Source organism: Cyprinus carpio, chromosome A20, assembly GCF_018340385.1.
Source record: "Cyprinus carpio isolate SPL01 chromosome A20, ASM1834038v1, whole genome shotgun sequence".
NCBI lineage: Eukaryota > Metazoa > Chordata > Actinopteri > Cypriniformes > Cyprinidae > Cyprinus > Cyprinus carpio.
Window position 1 is genome coordinate 1,265,857 of NC_056591.1, and position 24,646 is coordinate 1,290,502.

At 40.5% G+C, this 24,646-nt stretch overlaps 2 protein-coding genes across 2 annotated transcripts in view; both read left to right on the forward strand.

The window, feature by feature from the left end:
• LOC109073019 (5-hydroxytryptamine receptor 1E) overlaps positions 1-4,026 on the forward strand; it is a 34,317-nt gene extending 30,291 nt beyond the window's left edge. Inside the window, exon 2 of the mRNA XM_019089205.2 lies at positions 1,596-4,026. Within this exon, the coding sequence (XP_018944750.1) occupies positions 1,688-2,818 (1,131 nt within the window). The 5' untranslated portion in view covers positions 1,596-1,687 and the 3' untranslated portion in view covers positions 2,819-4,026. The remainder of the gene's footprint in view (positions 1-1,595) is intronic.
• Positions 4,027-10,645: 6,619 nt separating this feature from the next.
• On the forward strand, positions 10,646-24,618 carry LOC109073023 (zinc finger protein 292b). The gene is made up of 8 exons (XM_042777310.1): positions 10,646-10,856; positions 14,707-14,861; positions 14,970-15,048; positions 15,957-16,092; positions 16,234-16,436; positions 16,645-16,781; positions 16,943-17,084; positions 17,168-24,618. The coding sequence occupies exons 1-8, from the start codon at positions 10,695-10,697 to the stop codon at positions 24,038-24,040; spliced, it is 7,887 nt and encodes a 2,628-aa protein (XP_042633244.1). The 5' UTR covers positions 10,646-10,694; the 3' UTR covers positions 24,041-24,618.
• The last annotated feature ends 28 nt before the right edge of the window (positions 24,619-24,646 follow it).

Consider the following 24,646-nt stretch of genomic DNA (forward strand, 5'->3'; position numbering starts at 1 on the left):
CACAATCACCATAGACAATCACTTAGATCAGAGCTGAAATGCTTATTTTTTCTCCCTGGACAATAATGTATATGTAAATAATAATACAACAACAACAACAACAACAACCTTTATTTATAAAGCACATTTAACACAATAAAAATTGATCAAAAGTGCTGTACATAGTGCATAACAGTAAAAAGAAAAACAATTACAAAATAATGACTATGTAAAAAAAATGTTTGCTTGTTTTCTGGTTAAATAAAAAAATGTAGTTACATCCCTGCATTAATGTACTTGTAAAGTGCTATAACATCTATTGTGAAGTAATATTTACTTTATTCTTAATATCAATAATTTTATTAATATTAGTCAATATGTTTACTATGAACATACGGCTATTGAGCTTTCTGTAAATAAATTCTGATATGACATATGACAACAGCTGCTTCGTAAAACCCAGACACAGCACACATTAATTAATAAAACAGAATAATTATTAACATCTTAATAATTGAACAGCATATGTAGAGATAAATGCCTTGAATCAAACATGGTTGGGGTTAGGTTAGGCCCTTCACAATCAAAACATCTGACAGACAGAATTTGTTGCTAAAACAATAGATGTAGTGTTGTTTGTTTATTTGTGGTTAGTGGAACATGCTGATAAACTACACCTGTGGTTGATATTTTATTATCTAATGTAACAAGGTTCAGACAAGTGTGATTTAAAGCACAAGATAACTGTGGACTCAGGTGAGCACAGTATTCTGGTGTTATTAGACTTGAGTGCAGCGTTTAACACCATAATATCCTCATCTCCTGTTTTGAGTATTGTGGAGGGATTAAAGGAAATGTCCTGCATCACCATGGTGCATACATTTAACATACTATGCCGGGAGGTGAACGTGTTGGAAAATGGTTCAGCTCTTATCTGTCAAACATACATTTCTTATTCTGTCTTGGAGATTTTTCTTCCTGCACAGCTCCCCTCATTTTTTGGTGTCCCACAGGGATCTAGCCTGGCACCTGTATTATTTTCTCTATATATGCTTCCACCTTTTTTAGGAAACATGGTGTTTCATTCATTGTTTTACAGATGACACTCAAATATATCTACCATTGAAACTGAGGGATCTAGCCTGGCACCAGTCTTTTTTGGCTTGCTTAGCTGATTTAACTTAGACTTTTAGATGTGTTTTAATACCCCAGATGGGTACATTGAAACTGATATGCAAAATCTTAATCTGGAACAGTTGTCTTTCTTTCTTTCTTTCTTTCTTTCTTTCTTTCTATATATTTAACCAGGAAAAAAAAGCTTTTACCAGCTAAGGCTCTTGGCAAAATAGTAAAATTGAAAAGCGCATTAAATTGTATTAACGTTTTTGGAAAAAGTGAACGTCAAGACCTTTTTCTGTTCTCTCTAGTCATGCTGCACCAATTTCGAAATGTTTTCATGTTTCTTGTTCGTAGACAGGCAAGCCCAATTTGCCACCTGTGAATTACTCCTTTATTAGACGCCACTGTGTCTAAATGTTCTGGAAGTTTTAAGTCATTATTAATCATTTTAAGTAACTAATTTGACATAAATGCCTTGTTAATTGTGTGTTTGACAGGCCGTCATTGATCCAGTGCAGAAGTCTTTGGGGCTTTAGTCCTGGACAGAGAGATCCTCCTGACTGAGGGAGAGACTGGCCACAGAATAGAGATGGAGCGTTACAGGGGAGAAAGCGCCAGTGCTCCAGCCAATGCCACCAACACCACCGCCACCCCAGGAACGGCCTTCCACGTTGAACTGATGACGGAACGGTTGGCCGTGGTGGCCCTGCTGGCGCTGGTGACGCTGCTGACGGCCGTGGTGAACGGCGCTGTCATCGTGGCCATCTGCACCACCAAGAAGCTCCACCTCCCTGCAAACTACCTCATCTGCTCCCTGGCTGTCACCGACTTCCTGGTGGCCATGCTGGTGATGCCCATCAGCATCCTCTACATCACCACCCAGACGTGGTCACTGGGGCAATTTGTGTGCGAGGCTTGGCTGAGCATCGACATGACCTGCTGCACCTGCTCCATCCTGCACCTGTGCGTGATCGCACTGGACCGCTACTGGGCCATCACTAAAGCCATCGAGTATGTCCGCAAGAGGACGGCCCAGCGTGCCGGTGTCATGGTGGCCACTGTCTGGGTGATTTCCATCTTCATCTCCATACCGCCTCTGTTTTGGAGGCAGCGCGGGGAGAGGACAGGCCTGAAGCAGTGCATCATCGAGCACAACCACGTGGGCTACACCATCTACTCCACGTTCGGTGCTTTCTACATCCCCATGACTCTCATACTCATCCTTTACTCCCGGATTTACAGTGCCGCCAAGACGCACTACCAGAAACGCGGCTCTTCACGCCACCTCAGCAGCCGCAGCACAGACAGCACCAACTCACAGAACCACTGCCGGGTCACGCACGCCTTCTGCGTCTCAGATGGGTCCAACTCTGACCAGACCGTGGAGTTCGACCGCAACCACGTCACCATCCGTGTGCCATCGCTTGATATGGAGACGGCGGAGTTGGACGAGAGGAACCAGATCTGTACGTCTCGGGAGAGGAAGGCAGCTCGGATTTTGGGGCTCATCCTGGGAGCCTTTATCCTTTGCTGGCTCCCGTTCTTCCTGAAAGAGCTGCTGGTGGGCCTGAATGTGCTGAACCCCTCGCGTCATGTGTCAGATGCCCTCACCTGGCTGGGCTACATCAACTCGCTCATTAACCCACTACTGTATACCAGCTTCAACGAGGACTTTAAGCAGGCTTTCAAGAGACTGATCAGGCGTAAGGAGCACACATAGACGCTTCTATACATAGGAAGCTGCTTCATTGGGATCAGGACATTCTGGAACTCCATTTGAGTTGGATTTGTACATCTCAAAGTCTAGCAGCAGTATGGAAAACAAAAGACACAGTGTCCTCTGGGAAGAGCTGATCACATTGTTTTAATAAAATCCAATGAAAATCCAACGTCTGTTTTTCTAAAGCACATCATCATCTGATTATTGAGCAATGATGTAAAATGGCTTGACAAGTGAACCAGTGTACTTCTTGTTCAAACAAGAGATTAAGGTGGGACACATCCAGAGGGCTTGTCTTGTGCTTTTTTATGTAACCAATAGGCTTCAGGTCATTTTCATAGAGTGGTGGAGACATTCCCATGCTAGGGAACATCTTATTGGTCAAAATCAGGTGTTACAACCCTGATAGAGTCTAGGGATACAGGGGTTTACGTTTAGAATGGACAATAAAAGAGAAATATATATACAAGTTGCGTGCTGTGCAAAGGACCAAAAAGCCAGATGTCTACAAGTAACAGACGGGTGAATTTATTAGGTTCTAAGGCAAAATGAAAATAGAGCAGTGATTAATTAAATGAGAAAATACAAAAGTATGTATTTACAATATTTACATCATGACATAAGACAAGCTACAAAAAACAGAAGGTGGAAGAAGGGATGCAGGAGGTGCTAAAGAAACGAAACAAAACCAAATGAAGTCCAACTTTCAGATAAACCTTCTAACCTAACTAACAAATAATAAAAATAAAAGTCTTCAGCATCCGTGATGCCCTAACTAGACTACGTTTCCTAACCAAAAGTAGAAGGAATGGCACTCGCCCCTAACCTAATGTACTAGACAGAGGCAGATCCTACGTGTTGTTGTTTATGTCACGCAACATTCTTATCTGTCCGCTTCTTCCAAGCCAGTGTAATATATATTGTTTTAAAGCTAATGAAATATGTCACATTACATCGAGGTGAACGGACATATAGGATGATGTGGAACATACAAATAAAACAAGCTACACCAACAAGATGGTACATGCATGTTAGGGGGCTTTCACACTAGCACTTTTGGTGTGCACCCAGGTTCGAGTGACATCAGAGTTCAGTATGTTTGGATGGTGTGAACTAGGGCTGCCACGATATCAGATTTTTCACTACATGATTACCGTGGCCTCAAAAATTCACAATAACGATATATTGTGATAGCTATAGAATGTCAAAAAAATCATGCTATCAGTCAGATTAATCTTTATTTATTTATTTTTATTTTTTATTTTTTTTTGACCAATGCATTGCATACAAAAGGAACAATTACACTAAACAGAGACTAAAATGCTAACTGTTTTTAGTTTAGGACAGTGTCAAAGTTAGATAACTTATGAGAATAACTACATATTTTTACTCCAAGCTTGCATTATAGCATCAAATGTTGGCAATAACTTCCTTCTATGAACTGATTCTTATTTTATAGTATTCTATACAGTGATAAAGGCTATCGATTAGCATTGCAAAATAAATATTCGTTGTACATATAAAATTACTTGTTATTATGGAAATATCCTTTTTTTAAAGGTAAAATGATGCGTCCCGTATCAAATCAATACGGGACGCGATTTGTCCCGTATTTTACAAATGCCAACATATAGTTGAATAAATAAAAAAGTATATTGCACTGTTTATAATACTAATAGCAATTATAATGAAATCAATTTCATATGAGTTGTTATGTTTGCTTTTTTGCTATTGTTTTAATTTTGGTTACTTTGTTTTAGGAGACGGAGTCTCCAGAACGCGCGCAGTTAAAGCCCTTTCATGCGCTAAACCACCGCGGTTTAAAACATCTAGAGCTTACTCACATCCGCCCTTTGAACACAAGACTTTCCAGACGTAGGGATGAATAGGAAAGTTATCAGTGTGTCTATCCTGTAACTAATGATGAACGTGCAGTTTGCAGAGAAGCATTTCAGTTGCTCAGGTTGGACTGTCTGACTTAAAGGGATAGTTCACGCAAAAATGAAAATTTTGTCATCGTTTACACACCCACAAGTTGTTCCAAACCTTAATAATTTCTTTCTTCTGTTGAACATAAAAGAAGATACTTTGAAGAATGTGGGTAACCAAAGAGTTTCTGGTCCCCAAGGACTCTGATAGTTGATTTATTTTATTTGTATTTATTTTTTTATTTTTTCTTGAAGTTACCAGAAGCTGTTTGGTTACCCACATTCTTCAAAGTATCTTCTTTTGTGTTCAACAGAAGAATTACCCACATTCTTCAAAGTATCTTCTTTTGTGTTATTATGATTTATATAATTTTTTTTTTTTTGGGTGACCCATACATTTAAAGTGACAGACACATCTGTGCTTCAAGGTATAGGCCTATTGTTTTATTTAAAATTGGGATAGTCTGTTAATATAATATTCCATACATTATCATAGCATGATAGACATAATTATTATATTTTTAGACATTATTAGACAGATACATTAATAGATTCAAATTAATGTTAGAACCTATTATTAATTTATCATTTATATTAATCATAAATATATACAAAATGTCATATAAATTTTTTACAAAATACTATTTAGTATTTAGATAAAAATGGGACGAATAAATGTAGCCCTAATTTGAGCAAATGAATAATAATAATAAAAAAAATTATCCCATCCAGGTAGGAGCTGCAGAACTTTCAAAAAAAGACTAATAATAATTATTAATTATAAAAAATCAAATTTAAAATAACAATATCAATATGTACTGCTGGAAGTTTTAAGAATAAGAATGCTTGAGCATGATTTTTTTTGGGGGGGGGGGGGGGGGGGGGGGGGTCGTGAATGGGTGTCCCTTATTTTGCCTCTCTGAAGGTGGCAACCCTAGATTAGCATTGCAAAATAAATATTCGTTGTACATATAAAATTACTTGCGATGGCTTGAAGAACGCAGAAAAACCATACACTGTTGTTCTGCACTTTATTCAGCTACAGCGACAGCTGGATGCCTTTGTCTTTGTGGATGCCGTATCAGGGATTTCCTGGAAGGTAATTTTCATTACTCCTATGAGTCTCGCTTGTGGACTTTCTGTGCGAGGGCGCCCTCCGGTGTCAAGTAGGAATGAAACAAATCACATGTGAGAATTTAACACTCCATAATGGCGCTGGAGCTAGATTATTAAGTGTCATATTATCGTATGTGTACTATTAATTTTTAAATATCACAGATACATGTTTTTTTATGTGTATTGTTGATTTTTAAATTTAAAATAATTAATTATTTGGATATCACGATTATCGCCAAGACCGGTATATCGTGATACCCCTAATATGAACGCTGTCTTCCGAGCTCAGGTGCACACTCCGCTTAAAAGGGGTGGTCTGGTTAACGGTTGAAGTCATAGTTATGTATAGGTAGATTCCTCATTAGCGACTGTTTCTATGGGATACTATACATAAGCCATTTGCCGTATTGGAATGTCAACGCCGGTCCGTCAAGATGTGTTTGAGCTCATTAGCGACTGTTTACGCTGATGCTCACCGTGTCAGAGTCCATCTGCTGTCTGGACCATGTATAACATACTATGCCAGGAGGTGAACGTGTTGGAGGTGGTCCGTGCAGGAAACACTGGGTCCTGTTAACAGCAGGTAAGATAACTGTATTTGCAGGTGAAAAAATGTGTTACAGGAGCCAGAGTAATGCAAATATGTCTGAAAGGTCTGGCATATGAACAATATTGTATGAAGCGTTGTTTGTTTACATCACATTATGAAAACAATGTTTGGGAAACCACGATCAAAACGCAGTGATGTAGACAGTTTGATTTTGGTGGAAACCAAAAACATTTCTTCACTTTTAATAAAGTGCATTGAAAAAGCAGTAATAAAAGAGCCAAACTAAAAAAAATGCAATACCCATATAACATCAGAATTTACTATAGCATTTGATATATTAGTATGCACATCACCTGTGTTCAAAAATATATTGTAATCCAAATCAAATAAATACATGAATGACTAATAAATTGCTTTTCCATTGATCTCTTTGGGTTGACTGCATGCAGGCAGTTTACACTTTGGGCCAGAGGGCATTTGGGGAAGAAGAACCGGATCCCTATTCCAGCTTGTGCTGTCAGCTCTATTTTCCTTCCGTGGAATATCATAGATTTGAATATGCAAACCTGTATGAGGATTTTTAAGCAGAAAATTATTGCCATTACAGACGATTAACTATAATATTTAATGGGTGATCTGAACAATAAACAGAGGTTGGTGAGTGGATCTCAAAACAAAACATAAAAACGTTATAACTTTAAAAACAAGAAGAATGCATATCGGAAAGAACACTCTGCAATGTTGTTCTATTATGTATAGTAATAGAACAATCGTAAAATTTTTATTTTTGAAACTGTATAGAAATCATGTTTAAAGACATCAGCTGTCACTTTAACTCATCATCTGTGTTTTTGTGTATGTCATCTGTCAAACTGTCTGTGCGGATGTCCTCTGTACTCTGTTCAGATGCATCCGATCTCCTCATTGATGTCAACTTCTGGGAATTTTCTACATCAGTGTATAATACAGTTCTATTTTATAAAATATTAGTAATATCTACCTGACTTGCACTAATGTACAGTTAAGCACACTAAAAATCTTTGCAGTGTTTACTCAGCAAATAGTTAACGATAGTTGTGGATATATATTTAGTATCATTATATTTTTAATATTCAGGTTAGTCTTTACTATTTGTATATGTGTTTAATTGTATTGGTTTATTTATCTATTTATTTTATTATATTTATTTATTTTACGTCATTCACACACACACACACACACACACACACACACACACACACACTCGCACTAGCTGCTGTGCTTGTTGCTAGTAATAGATAAACTCATAACTGTTACCTAGTTGACCAATAGAGGGCCACAAAAATAGGCAGACAAAAACAAGTCAGGTCAACTAAAGTTGGTTGAAAACTTTATTGCAATGGAATGCAAAAAGATAAAAAGATGATTATGGGGATTATCCAACGGTTGGAGTCCGGATTGGTAAACGTGGAGCCACGGTAAGAAATATTTGTTTTGCATTTTGCATGGGCTTTGATCTCTTGACTGTCTCAAGAAGTAAATGTATGTTGTGGAATGAGGAATGAGTGTTTATACGTAGTCACTTTACTAAATAATGTAATCTTGTCTGACTGCTTCAGTTCCCCTTTAGAGGCTGCGAGGACGGGAGCGCAGCATATCAAACTTTCATTCTTTCAAATGCATGCTGACACTCAGCTGACCAAACGAACTGCTGGGACGGACTAAGACAGGTCACCTTTATTTCTATAATGCTTTATAAAATACAGACTGTGTCAAAGCAGCTTTACAGTGTCAAACAGGAAAATAGTTTGTCAATAATGCAAGAAGATGATAACAAACAGTCAATGTATCAGTTTCATGATGTGAATTCATAAGGGGATAAACCAGCATCTTCAAGCATGTCTCCGGTCTCAGTGTGATCATGATCTACTGACAGTGTCGCCCTCTCGAGGCCCTGAGCAGTCCTGCAGTGTCTGACTGTGAGTTAACCACAAAAATCCCTGACAGGCTTCAAGCGCCAGCTGAAAACTCATCTCTTTCAAAGCTACTTGACTTCATCATTAAAAAAATTAATTAATTTAAAAAAAGTCTTTCTCTTTATTTATTCTTTCTCTTTCTAGCTTGTATTTATTTGAACTATGTCTAAAACTTGGTATTACAAGCACTTCCTGTGTCTGTTCGCCTCTTTAAGAAGAATCGCTTTATGTATCCCTGAATTGTAAGTACTTTGGATAAAAGCTTCTGTAAATTGACTAAATGTAAATGTAATGTAAAAACAAGCAGTTAACAGAGACTGGGGGATATTTCACACTGCTGGCTTTTAGAGAGAAATAAAAATTGGGAAATTACTATTAACATTTAAATTATTTTAAATAATTATTACTATTTTAAATTACTATAACTATTTAATGTAACAGTAAACTGTAATTTATTTCTGTGATGTGCAGCTGTATTTTCAGCATCATTACTCCAGTCTTCAGTGTCACATGATCTTCAGAAATCATTCTAATATGATGATTTGCTGCTCAAGAAACATTTCTGATTATTATCAATGTTGAAAACAGTTGTGCTGCACAATATTTTTGTGGAAACTGTGATGTATTTTATTTTTCAGGATTCACAGATTAACAGAAAGTTCAAAAGAACAGCATTTGTTTGAAATAGAAATCTTTTGTAACATTAGAAAGGTCTTTACTGTCACTTTTGATGAACAGAAAGTTAAAAGAACAGCATTTGTTTGAAATAGAAATCTTTTGTAACATTAGAAAGGTCCAAAACTATTGAATGGTTGTGTATAACGTTTCCACAAAAATATTGTTATATGAAACTGTTTTCAACATTGATAATAATCAGAAATGTTTCTTGAGCAGCAAATCATCATATTAGAATGATTTCTGAAGATCATGTGACACTGAAGACTGGAGTAATGATGCTGAAAACACAACTTTAAATTACATTTTAACATATATACCCATAGGAAACAAGTATTTTAAATTGTATCAATTTGTATACAATATCAATTGTAACAATTTTTTCGATCAAATAAATTCAGTCTTTTTGAAGAGACTTTCAAAAACATTATAAAAACTTCAGTATTTCACACTTTTGGCTAGTAGTGTACACGCTGCTGAACGTGAAGGCTACAAACAGGCTTAAAGCTAACACACACACACACACAGATTACATTTGTGATTTTTATGATTTCTTTAAAGCTCTATACTTGCTGCATTCTGCACAGCCAAACACACATTTTTACACTTTAGCTGAAAGATGAATTATTAACACATTATTTAGTCATTACAACATGACCCAGCACATATTTGAAAAGCAAAGTCACGAGGATAAGGCTAGCTGATCCTGAATATGCATATTAGCTTTCCTGTATCAGAAGTGGACACAGAGGTGAATCTGAGATCCCTTCTCTAATCTGCCTGGAGTTCATGTTCTTTTATATCAGACGCTGATACTGTCCCGGACAAACGTCATTGTTTTCAGTTAGTTTGTGTCAAATGTTCATCCGTTTGACAATATTAAAACACCATAACCCTGTGGCTATACTAATAAAGACACTGAGAAGTATTTTATTTGTTGTTAATGAATGATTAATGCGCTATGTTTGAACAGTCCAGAAGAGGTTAAATGATGTGGTGAGATGGGATTGGTAAGCACACTCTTACCGATCATAAAGGAGGTTTTCCTCGGATACACCAAACCTTACAGATATGAACAAACAACGGCTTTCTTCTTACACATATGAGTCATATTCATTCTGCTCACACAGATACTGAATGACCACACAAATACTGTCTGTTGTGTTTAACAGAAGAAAGAAGCTCATACTGGTGTGGAACAAATCAAGGGTAAATCATGATCACTTTTGTGTGCACTGTCCCTTTAAGAGTTCTTGCAGACTGTCAGAAGCTGTTGTCTTCTGATTCCTCTGTGGGTCTGGCAGTCTGTTTTTATTTATTTATTTATATTCGGGTTCACTAAGTTGCACCTCTTCTGTCTGTACAGTTTATCTAATGGAAAGACCTACATTTTTATTGGTCTGTCTCCCTGAGTTAATTGCGTCTGTGAAAGCTATACATTTCTTCATGCAGGACATTAGTTTATAACACCTAAGTGTCCAAATATTTTTGAAAGCACTGTTTAGAATATTAAATTGTATTACAAAACGCTGCATACATGAGAAACGCTTGACCCGAACGCAGTGTCACGTGACTCGGCCAGTACGTCATGACGCACAGCGATCGGGAGTCACGTGACGCGCTGTGCGTACGCGGCGGAATTGGAAGTGAAGATGGCGGACGAGGAGGCCGAGCAGGAGCGCAGCGAGCGGAGCGACTCTTCCAGCGCCTTAAACGCGCTCACGACGCGACTGGAAGACATAGCAGCGCCTCTGAAAAACAGCCAGGACTCTCCCGACGAGCGAGCGTCGCAGTACTGCTACGAGTTCTGTCAGGTGAGTGCAGATTGTCCCGTGATGCACCGCTCAGCTGCGCGCACAAACACTCGCCACACCGCTGCTCTACGATCGAACACGGCTTTAGATAGTGCCTTGCTGTACGAGCGCGTTTATAGATGGTTAGTCAGTGTCTCGGCGATGATTGTGAGGTTCAGCTGGCTGCTGCGTGCGTCGCGCGGGACTGTAAACAAGCCGCAGACCGATGACTGATCACCTCTGCGCCGCCTTATCAATAACTCCGCTATCGATCCTCACTAATAACTGATCACCGCCATCTCTGCTCCGGCATCAATAACTCCGCTATCGGTCCTTCCTGCGCATCATCACACACTAACACGATAAGATGACACTGCTAGGCCTGTCGCTATTATCAATACATCGATTATCGTAATATATGGTCTCAGTGATTCTTGGTGACGCAATATATCGCTCATTATTTTTATTTAAAAATGAATGTCACTGTGTTTTAAACTCCTGTGTGTGCAGCAGCTCGCGGAGGAGCGAGACATGATTTAAAAACGCTTCTACAGAACCAGCTTCATCTGCACACATGGCCTTGTTTAGGGATCTGACTGCTGAGTAGTGATCGTGTTTTCAGCTGTAGTGTGCACCCTTTATATTCACAGAAAGAAGAAGGTCAGGGAAAAGTCTGTAGATGGAAAAAGTTATTTGTGCATTTTTCTTTTACTTTGCACCTTTAAAGGTGTCTAATAATTTAATACTTAATTTCCATGATTTAAATATTAAAAAATTAAAAGTTTGTTGTCATTTGGAAGTGTTTAGGCCTTCTTGTGTTATGTTGCTGTTACATTAAAATGAAAATAATATCACTTATTGCAATTATTTCTGGGGCAGTATATCGCACTGCAAGAAGTTGTTATCGTGACGCTGCACATCACTATAATCTCACACGCGACGCACATTTCTGCATGACCTGTAACCCAGCTTCATCATCATCATCATCATCAGCGCTGTGACCGCAGCCTGCTCTGATGCTCCTCTGTATCTGTGCAGATGTGTCGATGTCAGTGTATCGTGGGACGTTGTTTCTTCTGTTCTCTCAGCTCAGGATGAGAGTGTAGTGCTGGTGGGCAGCCGTTCTTCTTCAGGAGAATATCTGAGTGCTCACCGTTGTCCTGATTTGGGGGAGATTTTAAACTCTTCAGATGTTCAGCAGTCAGACACGCTCTCAGTCACTCAGCAGATTTATGTGTCTGGAAATACAGAGTGATTTTAGACCGTGTACACTGTCCTCACTACAAATGAGTAACAATAACTGTCGTTTACCTGGTTCAGTGATAATGAACGTGAAGGATTGTCTCTAGTGATATGTTGCAGAGCATTACTGATTGCTTTGTCATATTCCGCCCCGTTTAACTGATGCTTTCAAGACACTCACAGTCAGTCTTACAGTTTAAAGAGATAGTTCACACAAAAATTAGAATGTGATGTTTCTCTGCGTACTCCCAGAGCATCCCAGATGAAGGTGACTGTTTCACAAACAGAGATTTTTAACTCAAAGTGTTGCAGTCTGTCAGTCTTATAATGGCAGTCAATGGGCTCCAAGAGTAAAGAAAAACACAAACAAAACCAAATTAAACCCGGCTCGTGACGATACATTGATGTGTAAAGGACAGTTCAGATATTGCGGTGAAACAGAGGTAAAAGAAAATTATATGAATACTGTTCATTTTCTTTTATTGTGTGTTCTACTGAAGAAACAAAGTCACCTACATCTGGGATGCCCTGGGGGTACACAGAGAAACATCACATTCTCATTTTTGTGTGAACTATCTCTTTAACAACCTCTGTTTGCCGCCAATACTGTTTTTCATCCACAGATCCAGGACTGATACATGATCAGTTTTGCATATTGGCCAGTACCCATCCAACATCAGTGTATAATATCTGTTTCTCCCTAATCACACACTACTAAATTATAAATGAGGTTGTCAGAAGGATCACATTTTGATAAATTATTATTCATACTGTAATTATGATTAATGGCATAACTGTCTTCATAATTCACTATTCATTTCACTTGATGTAAGATCAGACAGAGTCATTCATATTTAACTTCTAATCACAGTCAGATCGGCTTGGATGATTTCCTTTGAGGCTTAGAAAACATTCATATTTAAAACATTAGCCTAAATGGAATACAGATATTTAAATTAGCCTTTCCATCTTTTATTTATTATTATTTATTTATTTATGCATTTAGCAGACGCTTAAAAGTGACTTACGGTTGTTTATTTTATTAGGGTGGTTTTTTGGGTATCGAGTTCTCTGGGTTTTGCACTGCTAACACAATGCTCTACCACTGAGCCACAGGAACTCTTTTCTTCAACTTTAACCTTGGTGTTTACATGTTCAAGTGATATTTGCTGGATCTCAGCTAACCACCAGATCCTCCTCTCAACCCTATCTCAGGGACCACACTCCAGTGGTTTGAGTCTTATCTATCAGATAGGTCCTTCAAAGTATCTTGGAGAGGTGAGGTGTCCAAGACATAACATCTAACTACTGGGGTGCCTCAGGGCTCAGTGCTTGGACCACTTCTCTTCTCTGGTTCTGTCATTCAGAAACATGGCTTTTCATATCACTGCTGTGCTGATGACACTCAACTCTACTCTCATTCCATCCTGATGATCCGACGGTAGCTGCTCCAATCTCCGCTGGAGGAAGGCCTATGATCTCGTGGTTTCAACAAACCCATCAGAGTTTCACCATCCAGCTTGGCACATCAACCATAACTCCTTCAAAGATAGCCAAAAATCCTCAGAATTGAGATTGATGATCAGCTGAATTTATCAGATTACATTGTTAGAACTGCCCCGTCCTGCAGATTTGTCAGGGCTCCAAACAAAAAAATAGAGTAAGGAGCAATTGGCTCCTATAAGAAAAAAACTTTAAATTATATTTAATTTTTTTTTTAAATAAAATGAGCGATGGTTTCTCTAGATTAGACTCTTATTCCTCGGCTGGGATCGTGTAGAGCTCTTTGAAGTTGCACTGACGTTGAGATTTGATCTTCAGCCCATTGGTCCCCGTTAAAGTCCATTAAATGAAGAAAATCCTGGAATGTTTTCCTCAAAAACCCTCATTTCTTTTAGACTGAAGACAGAAAGACGTCTTGGATGACATGGGGGAGAGTAAATTATCAGGAAATTTTTATTCTGCAGTGAACTAATATTTTAAAGAACAGCCCCTGCAATAATTAGACTTTAAAATAATAAGCAGCATTGTGATACTGCTTGGTATTGTGAAACTTCAGCTGGTGTTGTATAACAAGTAGGGCTGTCGCTATTAATGAGCATACTGCAGAGGAATGCAACAACCGCTGCAACCGCGATTTTTGCATGTTTTTTTTTTTTCGTAAAGTGCATATGTACTAAATATTAAATAAGTTAGCAATGATAACAAAATGTGTACCATACTGATGTGTACAGAGGATCCATAGATTTGAACTTAGTCTAAACAGCAAATGAGGGAGAGATCCACTGAGCGTGTGCGGCTACTTAATTTAAGACATTAACAACAACAACAAAAAAACTCCTGTACACTTCTGTAGACTGGAGAAGAGAGATGTATTATTGACCGTGCTCACTAAACAAAGAATGCACCACAGTCTTACACTAGTATTCTCATTATAATGTCATGTTTGTGACAGATTGGCACTGCAAGTCTTGCACTTAACTGAATCTTTTATTTTTTTAATGTCAAATGATCACCGTTTTCATGATTGATCATCGCTGTCACTTTTGAGTACTAGCGCCCATCCCTAACTCTGCTGAACGTGGGCAGACTGGTGGTGTATTGACATGGGCGTTTGTGCTGGTTTCAGACGCTGGTGGAGTATGTCAGTCTGTGGAGGATTGAGGAGGAGCCGTTACCAGTTCTGGAGGTTTACATCATTGCACTGACGAGCTTTGCACAGGCGTCCCCGTACCTTTCCACCCAGTGTGAAGAGGTGCCAGTCGTGCTCGACAGACTCTCGCTGTAAGTATGCACTGAAGTGTGCTAGTAATTCACTTGAAAAAAGCTGATTGTCTTTTTCTGTTATTTTTAACTTTACTTGAGTTTAATTTGATGCCTTTCTTTCTGTAGGAGTTGTGCAGAGTTGCTGCTTTCTCTGCCCCAGAATATCCCAGATGCATTGTGGGACAGGTTCAGGTCATCTGTCCAGGTAAATTAACCAGCTTAAGTTCTTACATACTTCAATATTGATACCGATACCTTGACTTTGATACCAGTTTCTTTATTCGATACCAACTTTATGAAATCTGTTTCAACAAGGTTACTTTACACATGACCTCAAAAAAACGGTGGTTTTATTTTTTCAGTTTAATGTTTTTACAGACTCAAAGACTGATATACTGAGCCGCTGCACGAAGGAACAAAATGCAACCAACACAATAAATCCGTTTTAATAAAGTTCAAATAGTTTCCACATCTTTTAGGCTACATTCACACTAGTGCGGTTTCGTTTTAAAACACTGCTTAGACAGAATCATAATTTCTACTGATTTTCCACTGATTAACAGATAAGCATTAGCTGTTTCCAGCTCTGTCTGCCTGTGTTTTCTCTTCTGCGATCGCTGTTTTGACTCAGAGGAAGCTCATTCGCTGCTCATATGTCACTCATATTACATATAGATATACTCATATAAACATGAACTTAATAAAACACGCGATTACAACAGTATATGATTTGTATGTGATTATCATGATATTCTGCCTGTTTTCATAACAATAGAGTGTTTAAATGAGAAATGCTAAGCAGGTGAAGCAATTAGCTTCATATGAAAGGCTACAAGTAACACATTTCAGCAACATTATATGACCAAAATCCAAACACAATGGCCAGTCAGAGCTCAAAATGCTAGCGGGAAATGCTGGTATCGTCACATTTTTTTAAAATTAAATTACTGACTGGTACGGACGTCGATACTTTTGACAACACTATTCTACAGTAATGGACAGCATTAGTTCTAAAGATGTCCTTAGTCCATAACTTGATAGTAAACAACAAATAAGACGCATGCTGTTTGCAGTGCAGGTTGTTTTATTTTATGTGCTGTCATGTCCGTGTAGATTGCCCATCCTCTGGTACAGGAAAAGGAAATCAGCAATCTAATGATTCTCTCCAGCATCGCACGAGAGCAAGGGGTCTGGAGCAATCCTACACTGCAGGGCATTCTCACGAACGACATGCCTCCGCCAGAGAAAGGTGCTGCTTGTCATCCTCAGATGTTTTTGAGAACCTATAAATTAATGTTTCTCTCTTCGTCAAATATGACCTGACAACAGAACTGACATTTTGACAATCTGTATTACACAAGCATTGAAATAGTATTTATTTTCTCTCTAGTCCGTGAGTTCCTCGCTGTGGAAGGACAAACACTGCTGAGGATGCGATTGAAGCACCTGATCAAAGAGAGCTGTGTGGATCAGGCTGCGTCGCTGGCCAAGGCCTGTGCCGAGCTCTCTGAATTTGAGGAGAAGGGATATTTTAAACAGATGTACCTGGTTTGTTTGTGCACCGCTGCTCCTCAGGATGTTGTGATGGAAGAGGTAAGACAGTGGACGGTTTACTGAGAATATATACTTCTATATCTGCATCTCACCATTTCTGTTCAGATTTAGTAGATATGAAAGTATTATAATCTAACTGCAACATATTTAAATGGTGTGAATTCAAGCTTGATTGTTGTCTTAAGGCCTACATTTTCACATTTCAGTAGACAAACAACATCAGCGGTCTCTTTTACTACCTTTTCAGCTCTCAAGAGTGGACTGTCGTGATGCTTTAGAGATGATTTGCAACCTTGAGGCTGACGGTGATGAGAAAGCTGCGTTTACGTTGTGCTCTGGTTTTTTGACACGTCAGATTCTTCAAGAGGACTCCTACTGTGCTTGGCAAGTCACAAACGTTACCAGTGCCAGAAAAATCAATGCAGAATTAAGAAATGACAAATAAGAGTTTGCTGCAGCTATGATAAATATCTTTGTACAAGTGGTAATTTAACATGTTTTTTCATTTCTAAATGGTTTGACAGATGTCATGTGTTCTCTGGCAGGGAGTTGACTCTGTTCTGGGGGAAACTGCTCAAACGATTGGAGACTTCAGAGCAAGGCTTTTTGGACAGATGCCGTCAGATGTCCTTTCTGTCTAAGACTGTGTTCCACCTGCTCTTTTTCATTAAAGTCATCCAGTCAGAGGTAAGCCTTACCTATTTCTCACTTCATGCAGTTTGTTTTAAACATGACACTAAGTACTAATTATTCCTTTTCCAAATTACTAGATGGACAAAGCTGGACTTTCGACTTGTGTTGAGCTCTGTATACGAGCTCTGCGATTGGAGTCGTGCGAAGGAAGCACCAAGGCCACTGTCTGCAAAACCATTTCCTGCATCTTACCCTCAGACCTGGAGGTCAAAAGGGCCTGCCAGCTGACAGAGTTTCTCCTGGAGCCAACCGTGGACTCCTACTATGCGGTGGAAACTCTTTACAATGAGCCAGACCAGAAGCTAGACGAGGAAGATCTGCCAGTACCGAACTCTCTGCGCTGTGAGCTCCTTTTAGTCCTCAAAACCCAGTGGCCTTTTGATCCTGAGTTCTGGAACTGGAATAAATTTATAAGCATGTTTTTTGGTCTTATGGGCGAGGAGGCCTCGATTGTGTCCTCCATTGATGAACTGAACGACGGTGACCCTGAGGGCTTGGGCGGAGAGACAAGCATATTTAGTGAGGAGTTCAAGGAAGTCTCACAGCGTTTTGTGGATGCAACAAATGAACTAAATGAAATAGCAGATCAGAGGCAGAAGAACAAAGAGTTGAAAAAGTTGAGAGAAAAAGGGTTTGTCTCAGCTAGGTTTAGAAATTGGCAAGCTTACATGCAGTACTGTGTTTTATGCGATAAGGAGTTTCTTGGTCACCGAATAGTGCGTCATGCGCAGACTCACTTCAAAGATGGACGCTACACCTGCCCGATATGTACAGAGACATTCGAAACGAGAGAGACTCTTGAACCACACGTTGCATCACATGTGAAAATTTCATGCAAAGAGCGTCTCGCTGCAATGAAGACTAGCAAGCAGTTAGCCAACCCCAAAACAGCGGCTCCTGTCATAGCTGCCCTGAAAGCTAAAAGCAGTGAAAATCAAAAAGTGAAAAAGACAAAAAATAACTGTGGTGGGCAGTACAACAAACTTAGCAATGGAGATGCCAATGACTCTTGTGAAGGGAATATTTGTCCGGTCCATAGCTGCAGGAGGGGATTTAAATATTTCCGCAATCTCGTTGCCCATGTGAAGGATCATGGCGACAACGAAGAAGCAAAGCGATTCCTTGAAATGCAGAGCACAAAAGTGGTGTGCCAGTATTGCCGTCGTCAGTTTGTCAGTGTCGATCACCTAAACGATCACCTCCAGATGCACTGTGGCACCAAACCATACATTTGCATACAGCTGAATTGCAAAGCCAGCTTTGACTCCAATACCGAACTTATTGTACATAAGAAAGACCACCCGGTCTTCAAGGCTAAGTGTATGTTTCCGGGTTGCGGCAAGATTTTTCATGAAACCTACAAACTGTATGACCATGAGGCACAGCATTATAAAACATTTACCTGCAAAGCACCAGACTGTGGTAAAGTGTTTCATTCACAGTCTGAGTTAGACCTCCATGCAGAGGGCCACGTCACAAAAGTGGAAGGCCAGTGCACTGACAGTCAAAGTATTCAACCAGCAGAACCTCATCCAGACCACTCCAATCTAAATGATCAGGGCTGTGCTCAGGCTGGCTCTGTCTCTTTAACCCACTTGAATGACAATGGCACAGGCTCTCAGGTGGATGATCCATCTGGCATAGCGATAGTAAAGCATTCTGTTGAAAATATGTTGAAAAGTGCTTTTACGGTTTCTGATCAAGAGTGTGCCAATCCTGGGACAAGTAAACCTGAACAACAACAACACATCCATCAGCATATACCCCAGATCAGTGACCACCTGGGCCAGTCAGCCGTGGGCACTCACGTGCCTCACCTAAATCAGCAAAGACCAGAAGAATCTCTTCTGGAGGCCTTGATGAGTGATCCAGAACCCATGCCATCTACATCTTCATTCCAGAGTGTATTGGAAGATTTTCTGCCTGTCCCACCAGCTGATGGTCAGCTGACAGTTGATTCTGGTGCTACTCAATTATACAACAATAACAATGAACTATTTAGGCAGTATAACCCCAATCCTTTGCCTCCAGTTCAGGCATCATATCAGAGCCTGTATAGCAGTAACATGACGACTCCAACACAGGCCTCCCACAATGCAACACCACTTGTCTCGTTGGGTCAGATGCTTCCTCCTGTTTCTCAGACGCTTCCTCTACAAGTAGCTTCCATACCTAATAATGGCCAAGTACTGGAGAACAAATCAGTGAAACCGGTTGACACGAATATTCTCCAAGTGGTAAAAGACAAGGAGAGACACAAATGCCCACATGAATCATGTACGCGAGACTATAGCTCTTACAGAAGTGTTACTAAGCACATGAGGGCTGTTCATCCCGATTTTTACACGCAGTGGAAACTAGCAAAGAAGAACAATGTGGGGGTCAAATCCACACTCCGATCTGTTTCTGTAAATGGAAGCCGTAATAAAGTTGTCAAACCACAACAGCAGCTGGGCCAGAGAGTCCCTGGGCCCTGTGTTCAGACACAGAATCCCATCGTCCAGCCTTCTCCCTACCCAAGCAACTGTACGAACCCCAACTATCCTTCTGTCTCCTCTCACGTCACCGCTTCCCCAGGGCATATCCGTACCAATGAAATGGACAATATATTAGATCCCATTGTTCTCTCTCAGCTTGGAAATGGCACAAATCAGCCTAAAATGGCAGCAGACCATTTGTGGGACCCCAGGAACAATTCAGTACTCCAACAACAGACAGGTCATTCTCAGTCAGTGACCCAAAACATGAACACGCTTCCTAGCAGTCATTTTACTCACCGGAATGCAGCTTCTAGTGACAATGCACAGCAGAGAGTAATGAACTATACTACTCTACAACCGAACAATAATCCTAATGTTAACCCAGCACCAGTTCAAGCAGACAGTGTTCAAACACTCAATGGCACCTCAGGTGACAGTCTGCATTCACTCGGCAATCTCATTCCTCCTCAACAAGTCATGAGCCCTAATGTGGCCGTTAATTCTATAGCAGAGACAAATCCGGGATCTGCTCAAATGTCTGTGTTGCCCTCTTACGCTGACAATTTGAACAGTTCAGTTCCCAGGAATTCTCCAGCCGATTACCTGCAGCAAACAAACAACGAATCGTTCTCTGCAGTGGTGACGTTGGAGAGATCTGGAGAGACAGCTTTAGGTTTACCGCTTCCTAACAATGAAATTCCTCCATCAAACGGGAGTTCTCCAAGTTCTCAGAGTAACACTGGAAATGTGTCAAATGATGGGGACAAAAAAAGAGTTAAGCGAAGCAGAAGAACAAAATGGCCTGCCATCATTAAAGATGGCAAGTTCATTTGCCGCAGGTGTTATAGAGAATTCCAGAGTCCCAAATCTCTGGGAGGACATTTATCTAAGCGGGTTCATTGCAAGCCATTTGATGAAGCTGACCTGACGGCAGACCTCCCCAGCTCATTTCTTGATCTTCTTAACTCACCTCATCCAACATCGTCTTCGTATGTGAACCTGCCGCAGCCTAAGGGACCTCTTGATCCAAAATTATTCCCGAATGTCACTTTTCCCCAAGCCAATGGCTCCTACACTAGCAATGACAAACAGATGGGAGGAGTGTTGAAGCAAAGCCCGGCAAATCTGTGTGCAAGCTCTGGACAAGAACAGCAGACGGTTTCAAACCCATGTGATCCATATACTCTGAGCAGTCGTATGTCAGAAACTAGTGTCATACAGCACACTGCTAGTGTCAAACATCAACTACAAGCAAGTTATTCTGAGATGTCTGACCCGCTGTTTAATGAGAGTGTCAGTGATCCTCTTCTCTCTCAGTTGTTGGGTGATGACCAATCTACGTCCAGCCTGAACAGTGGTTTTTCAGATCATGTCAGTCAAATTCTTCAAGCTGAAACTTCAAACAAAATGAAAGAGATCAAGGAAAAAACACTCAACAGCAGTGCAAGTGACTTGTCAAATGATGGACTTCTGTCAGCCATGGCAAGTCTTGCTCAAAACCTGGTGCCTGAAAAGAGTGTCAAAGAAAGACTACGTGAACAGATATTAGCTGGAGACCTTCACAAAAACAGCAGCTTGCCTCGTGGATCGAGTGTTGACAGTTCCTGCTCACAAATATCTGTTGCAAGTCCCATCAGTGGGGATCCACAGCGTATCTCAAACTTTATTCAGAATGCATCTCAAAGTGAGCAGCAACCTGCGGGAAACAAAGCCGAAGTCCCTGTCGAGACGGTTTCACAATTGGATGACGTGAGCCCAGATGATAGCCCAGTGTTTTCAGGAAGTGCTGGCAATGATCAGCCCAACCATACACCCATAACCAGAGAGGATGAAGTGTTGGAAATCCAAAAAGCTCTTGAGAAGCTTGACCTAGACAGAGAAATCAGTGAAGTCACTAGAACTGTGGATAGTCCTGTGGTGAATGATGAGCAGCTTAATAAGCCAGAGTCCAAAGATTTACCCGTTGAGTTACCAAGTTATGTGAAACCATTTGCATGTGACACAAATGGTTGTAATTACAGTGCCATGACAAAAGATGCTCTTTTTAAACACCTCGTCAAGCTGCACAATTACACAGATGACATGCTTACTCAAATGAAAGACCAGTTTAATGTTGCCCCTTTCAGCTGTCAAAAATGTTCCAAGTCCTTCACACGCAACTCCAACCTTAAAGCACATTATTTGACAGTGCACAACTTTTCACAGGAAGACATAAAGAAGATGAAAATTAAGTCTCAGTCCAATCACAGGCTCCCAGAGCGTGACAGAGGAAGCCCTTGTCCAGTGCCAGAGATCCCCAGTTCAGTTAAAAACACTAAACTTGTGGATGCACGTCAACAGCAGAAACATGTTAAATGTGCTTCGGGCTCCATTAAAAAAGAGAATGTCAAAATATCGCGGTGCATCACTCCATCGCTTGTCCAGCAATCGTCATTTGTGTCTCAAGGCAAAAGTCTTGCAATGGGAACTCTGACAGTTACTCCGCAAAATCAGATGCCATTTCAGCCATCAGTGATTGTGTCTGGCTGTTCTTCAGTGACTCCAAAAATTGATCAGAATGCAAAAGGATGGTTTTCCACAAAGTCCCCAGATTCTGCTCCGACCCATGTGTCTCCATTAAAAGAGATTCTGCCCATAGCCCCTTTTACCCAGAATCCTTCAGCACCAGTACAAACACAAAATCAGTCCTTGGACAAAAAGCCCAAACCTCCTAGCAAGCCTCGAGTGGCAAAACCGAAAGAATCTCCCAAAAAAACGAAAGAGAAAAAATCTGAGTCTGATGACATTTTTAGCCCGTACAGACCTTACCGTTGTGTTCACCAGGGCTGTGTGGCAGCTTTTACAATTCAACACAATTTGATCCTACATTATAAAGCTGTGCACCAGTCTGCTTTGCCTAAATTTGAGGTCAACAGTCAAGATGAACAGAATGAAGATGAGGCAGAGGACAAGGATAGAAGTGAAGAGAGCGATGAAAAGCTGGACATGGACATCAAGGAGGTGGATGAGTTCAGGTGTCAAGTCAAAGACTGTTCTTGCATTTTTCAGTCAGTTCCAGACTTGCTCCAGCACTACCTTCAGCTCCACAAATTAACCCTTGAGAAAGCAGGTGCCATGATGTGCAGTATCAACCTGGGCAGGTTTCAGTGCGATCAACCGAACTGCTCAGAGACCTTCACTGCTTTCTGGAAATATATCAGCCATGTGGATCAAGAGCATAAAGAAACCGAGCTCTCAAAAGTCGACCCCGTGGAGGGGATGTTCAGATGCCCGATGGAAGGGTGTGAATGCGCATACAGCACACGGTCAAATCTACTGCGTCACACCATGAAGAAACATCAAGACGTGTACAAACGGCTGCTCATGAACCCACGGGAAGGCAAGAGTGGGGTTAAACTCGGTCGTCCCAGGAAGTATGAAATTGACGTTGTTGAGAAAGAGAACAGAGAAACTAACAAGAAACCCATTAAGAAGGGAGCTGTTAAAAAGAGAAAAGTCAATAAAAATAACTGGACCAAATATGGGAAACCCATTTTGAAAACGCAAGAAGAAGCTTCTGCAATGTGCACCAAACGCTTGCAACTGCAGTACGCTTGTATGATAAAGGGTTGCGAAACGGTGACCAGTTCTGAGCGAAATATAATGAAACATTATCTTCAGCATGGACTCCCAAAACAGTATCTGGAAGAACAGAGGAGCAACTTTATATACTGTAAAAGGATACCCCGATCCAGATACAAGCGCATCGCTTCCAGAAGCGACGACACGGATAATTCAGAGGAGAGCTCCATCGAGACGACTGAGAATGAGGAAGTCGCTGAGCCTGGCCAGAGTGAGTCCGAGTTCTCCAAGCCTACTTCTGAGAAAGAAAGCACAGAGGACGCCGATCTGTCCGATGGAAAGCCTTCTACAGACACTTGCTCGGAAATATCTGTGGTAGTTAAGAGACGGAGAGGACGTCCACGCAAGGGGGAGAGGGAATCGAACAAGTCCTTAGGACCTAAAAGGATGACAAGACTAAGAACCGCAAGTAGTTCTGCAGTCAGTTACGTGGACTTAAACTCTGACTCCACGTCCTCCAGCACTACCATGGCACAGGAAGATGCCTCTGGTCAAAATACACCACTGAGTTCATTCAAGCCCATGGGATTTGAGGTGTCCTTTCTTCAGTTTCTGCAAGAATCAAAGACGTCCCAGAAGAGAAAAGCTACGGTACCCTTGAACGGAAATGCACGCAAAAAAGCCACTGCTTTCCACCTCAAGACTGCGACCGTTGTGTGCAAAAGATCCGATGCCCAATTGTATTCAAGAGAAGTCCTGCAACTTGTTGAATTTAAAAATCCCCAAAAGTTGACCTCACTCAGCAACGTCACCTTTGAGGTGCAAAAGATTTTTTCGGGTGTCTTTGAAATTCTTCTCAAGCAGCTTCATGAAATGCGACCCACGGTGATCCTTCAAAAAGAGGATTAATGTACAGACTCTTGTGTCATGTTATCTGAGCTCAGGATGAGGTCGATGGCTAACTTGCTGCAAACCAGTGCCCAATCATGAGTTGTACCTGGTAGTTGATCTCTAGCTGGAGGTGAATGCTGAACGATCGTTCCTGGTCAAGAAGCTGTGGGATGTTTGGTCTGGAAAACACTACACACCCACTATCTTAAAGGTCCCTAGTGCGATGTTTATTACTTAACAGAACTGTGTATGTTAAGCTCACTTTATAGTTGCAGTAGATGATGAAATACCTCTAAAGCATGTATGTCCTTATGAAGCCGTTCAGCACATTTCTGTTGCCTTTTGGAGTTAATTTTCGTTTTCTTCTTGAGTGTTGGATAGACTCGTAATTTTTAATATTCCATTGGACTTTTTTCTATCCAGCTGAAATTCTGATGTTATGTAGTGCTGTGTATAATTCGTAACTGTTTTGGTCCTGTTTACCTTGTAAATCTGAAATTTGTCAATAATGTGTGTGGCTCTTTGATCAACTACTGCCACCAGCAGACTGTATGTTAATCAATAGCAACCAATTTAATACAGCTTGCATTTTGTTACTCTGTGTTGGTCTGATCCTTACATGCA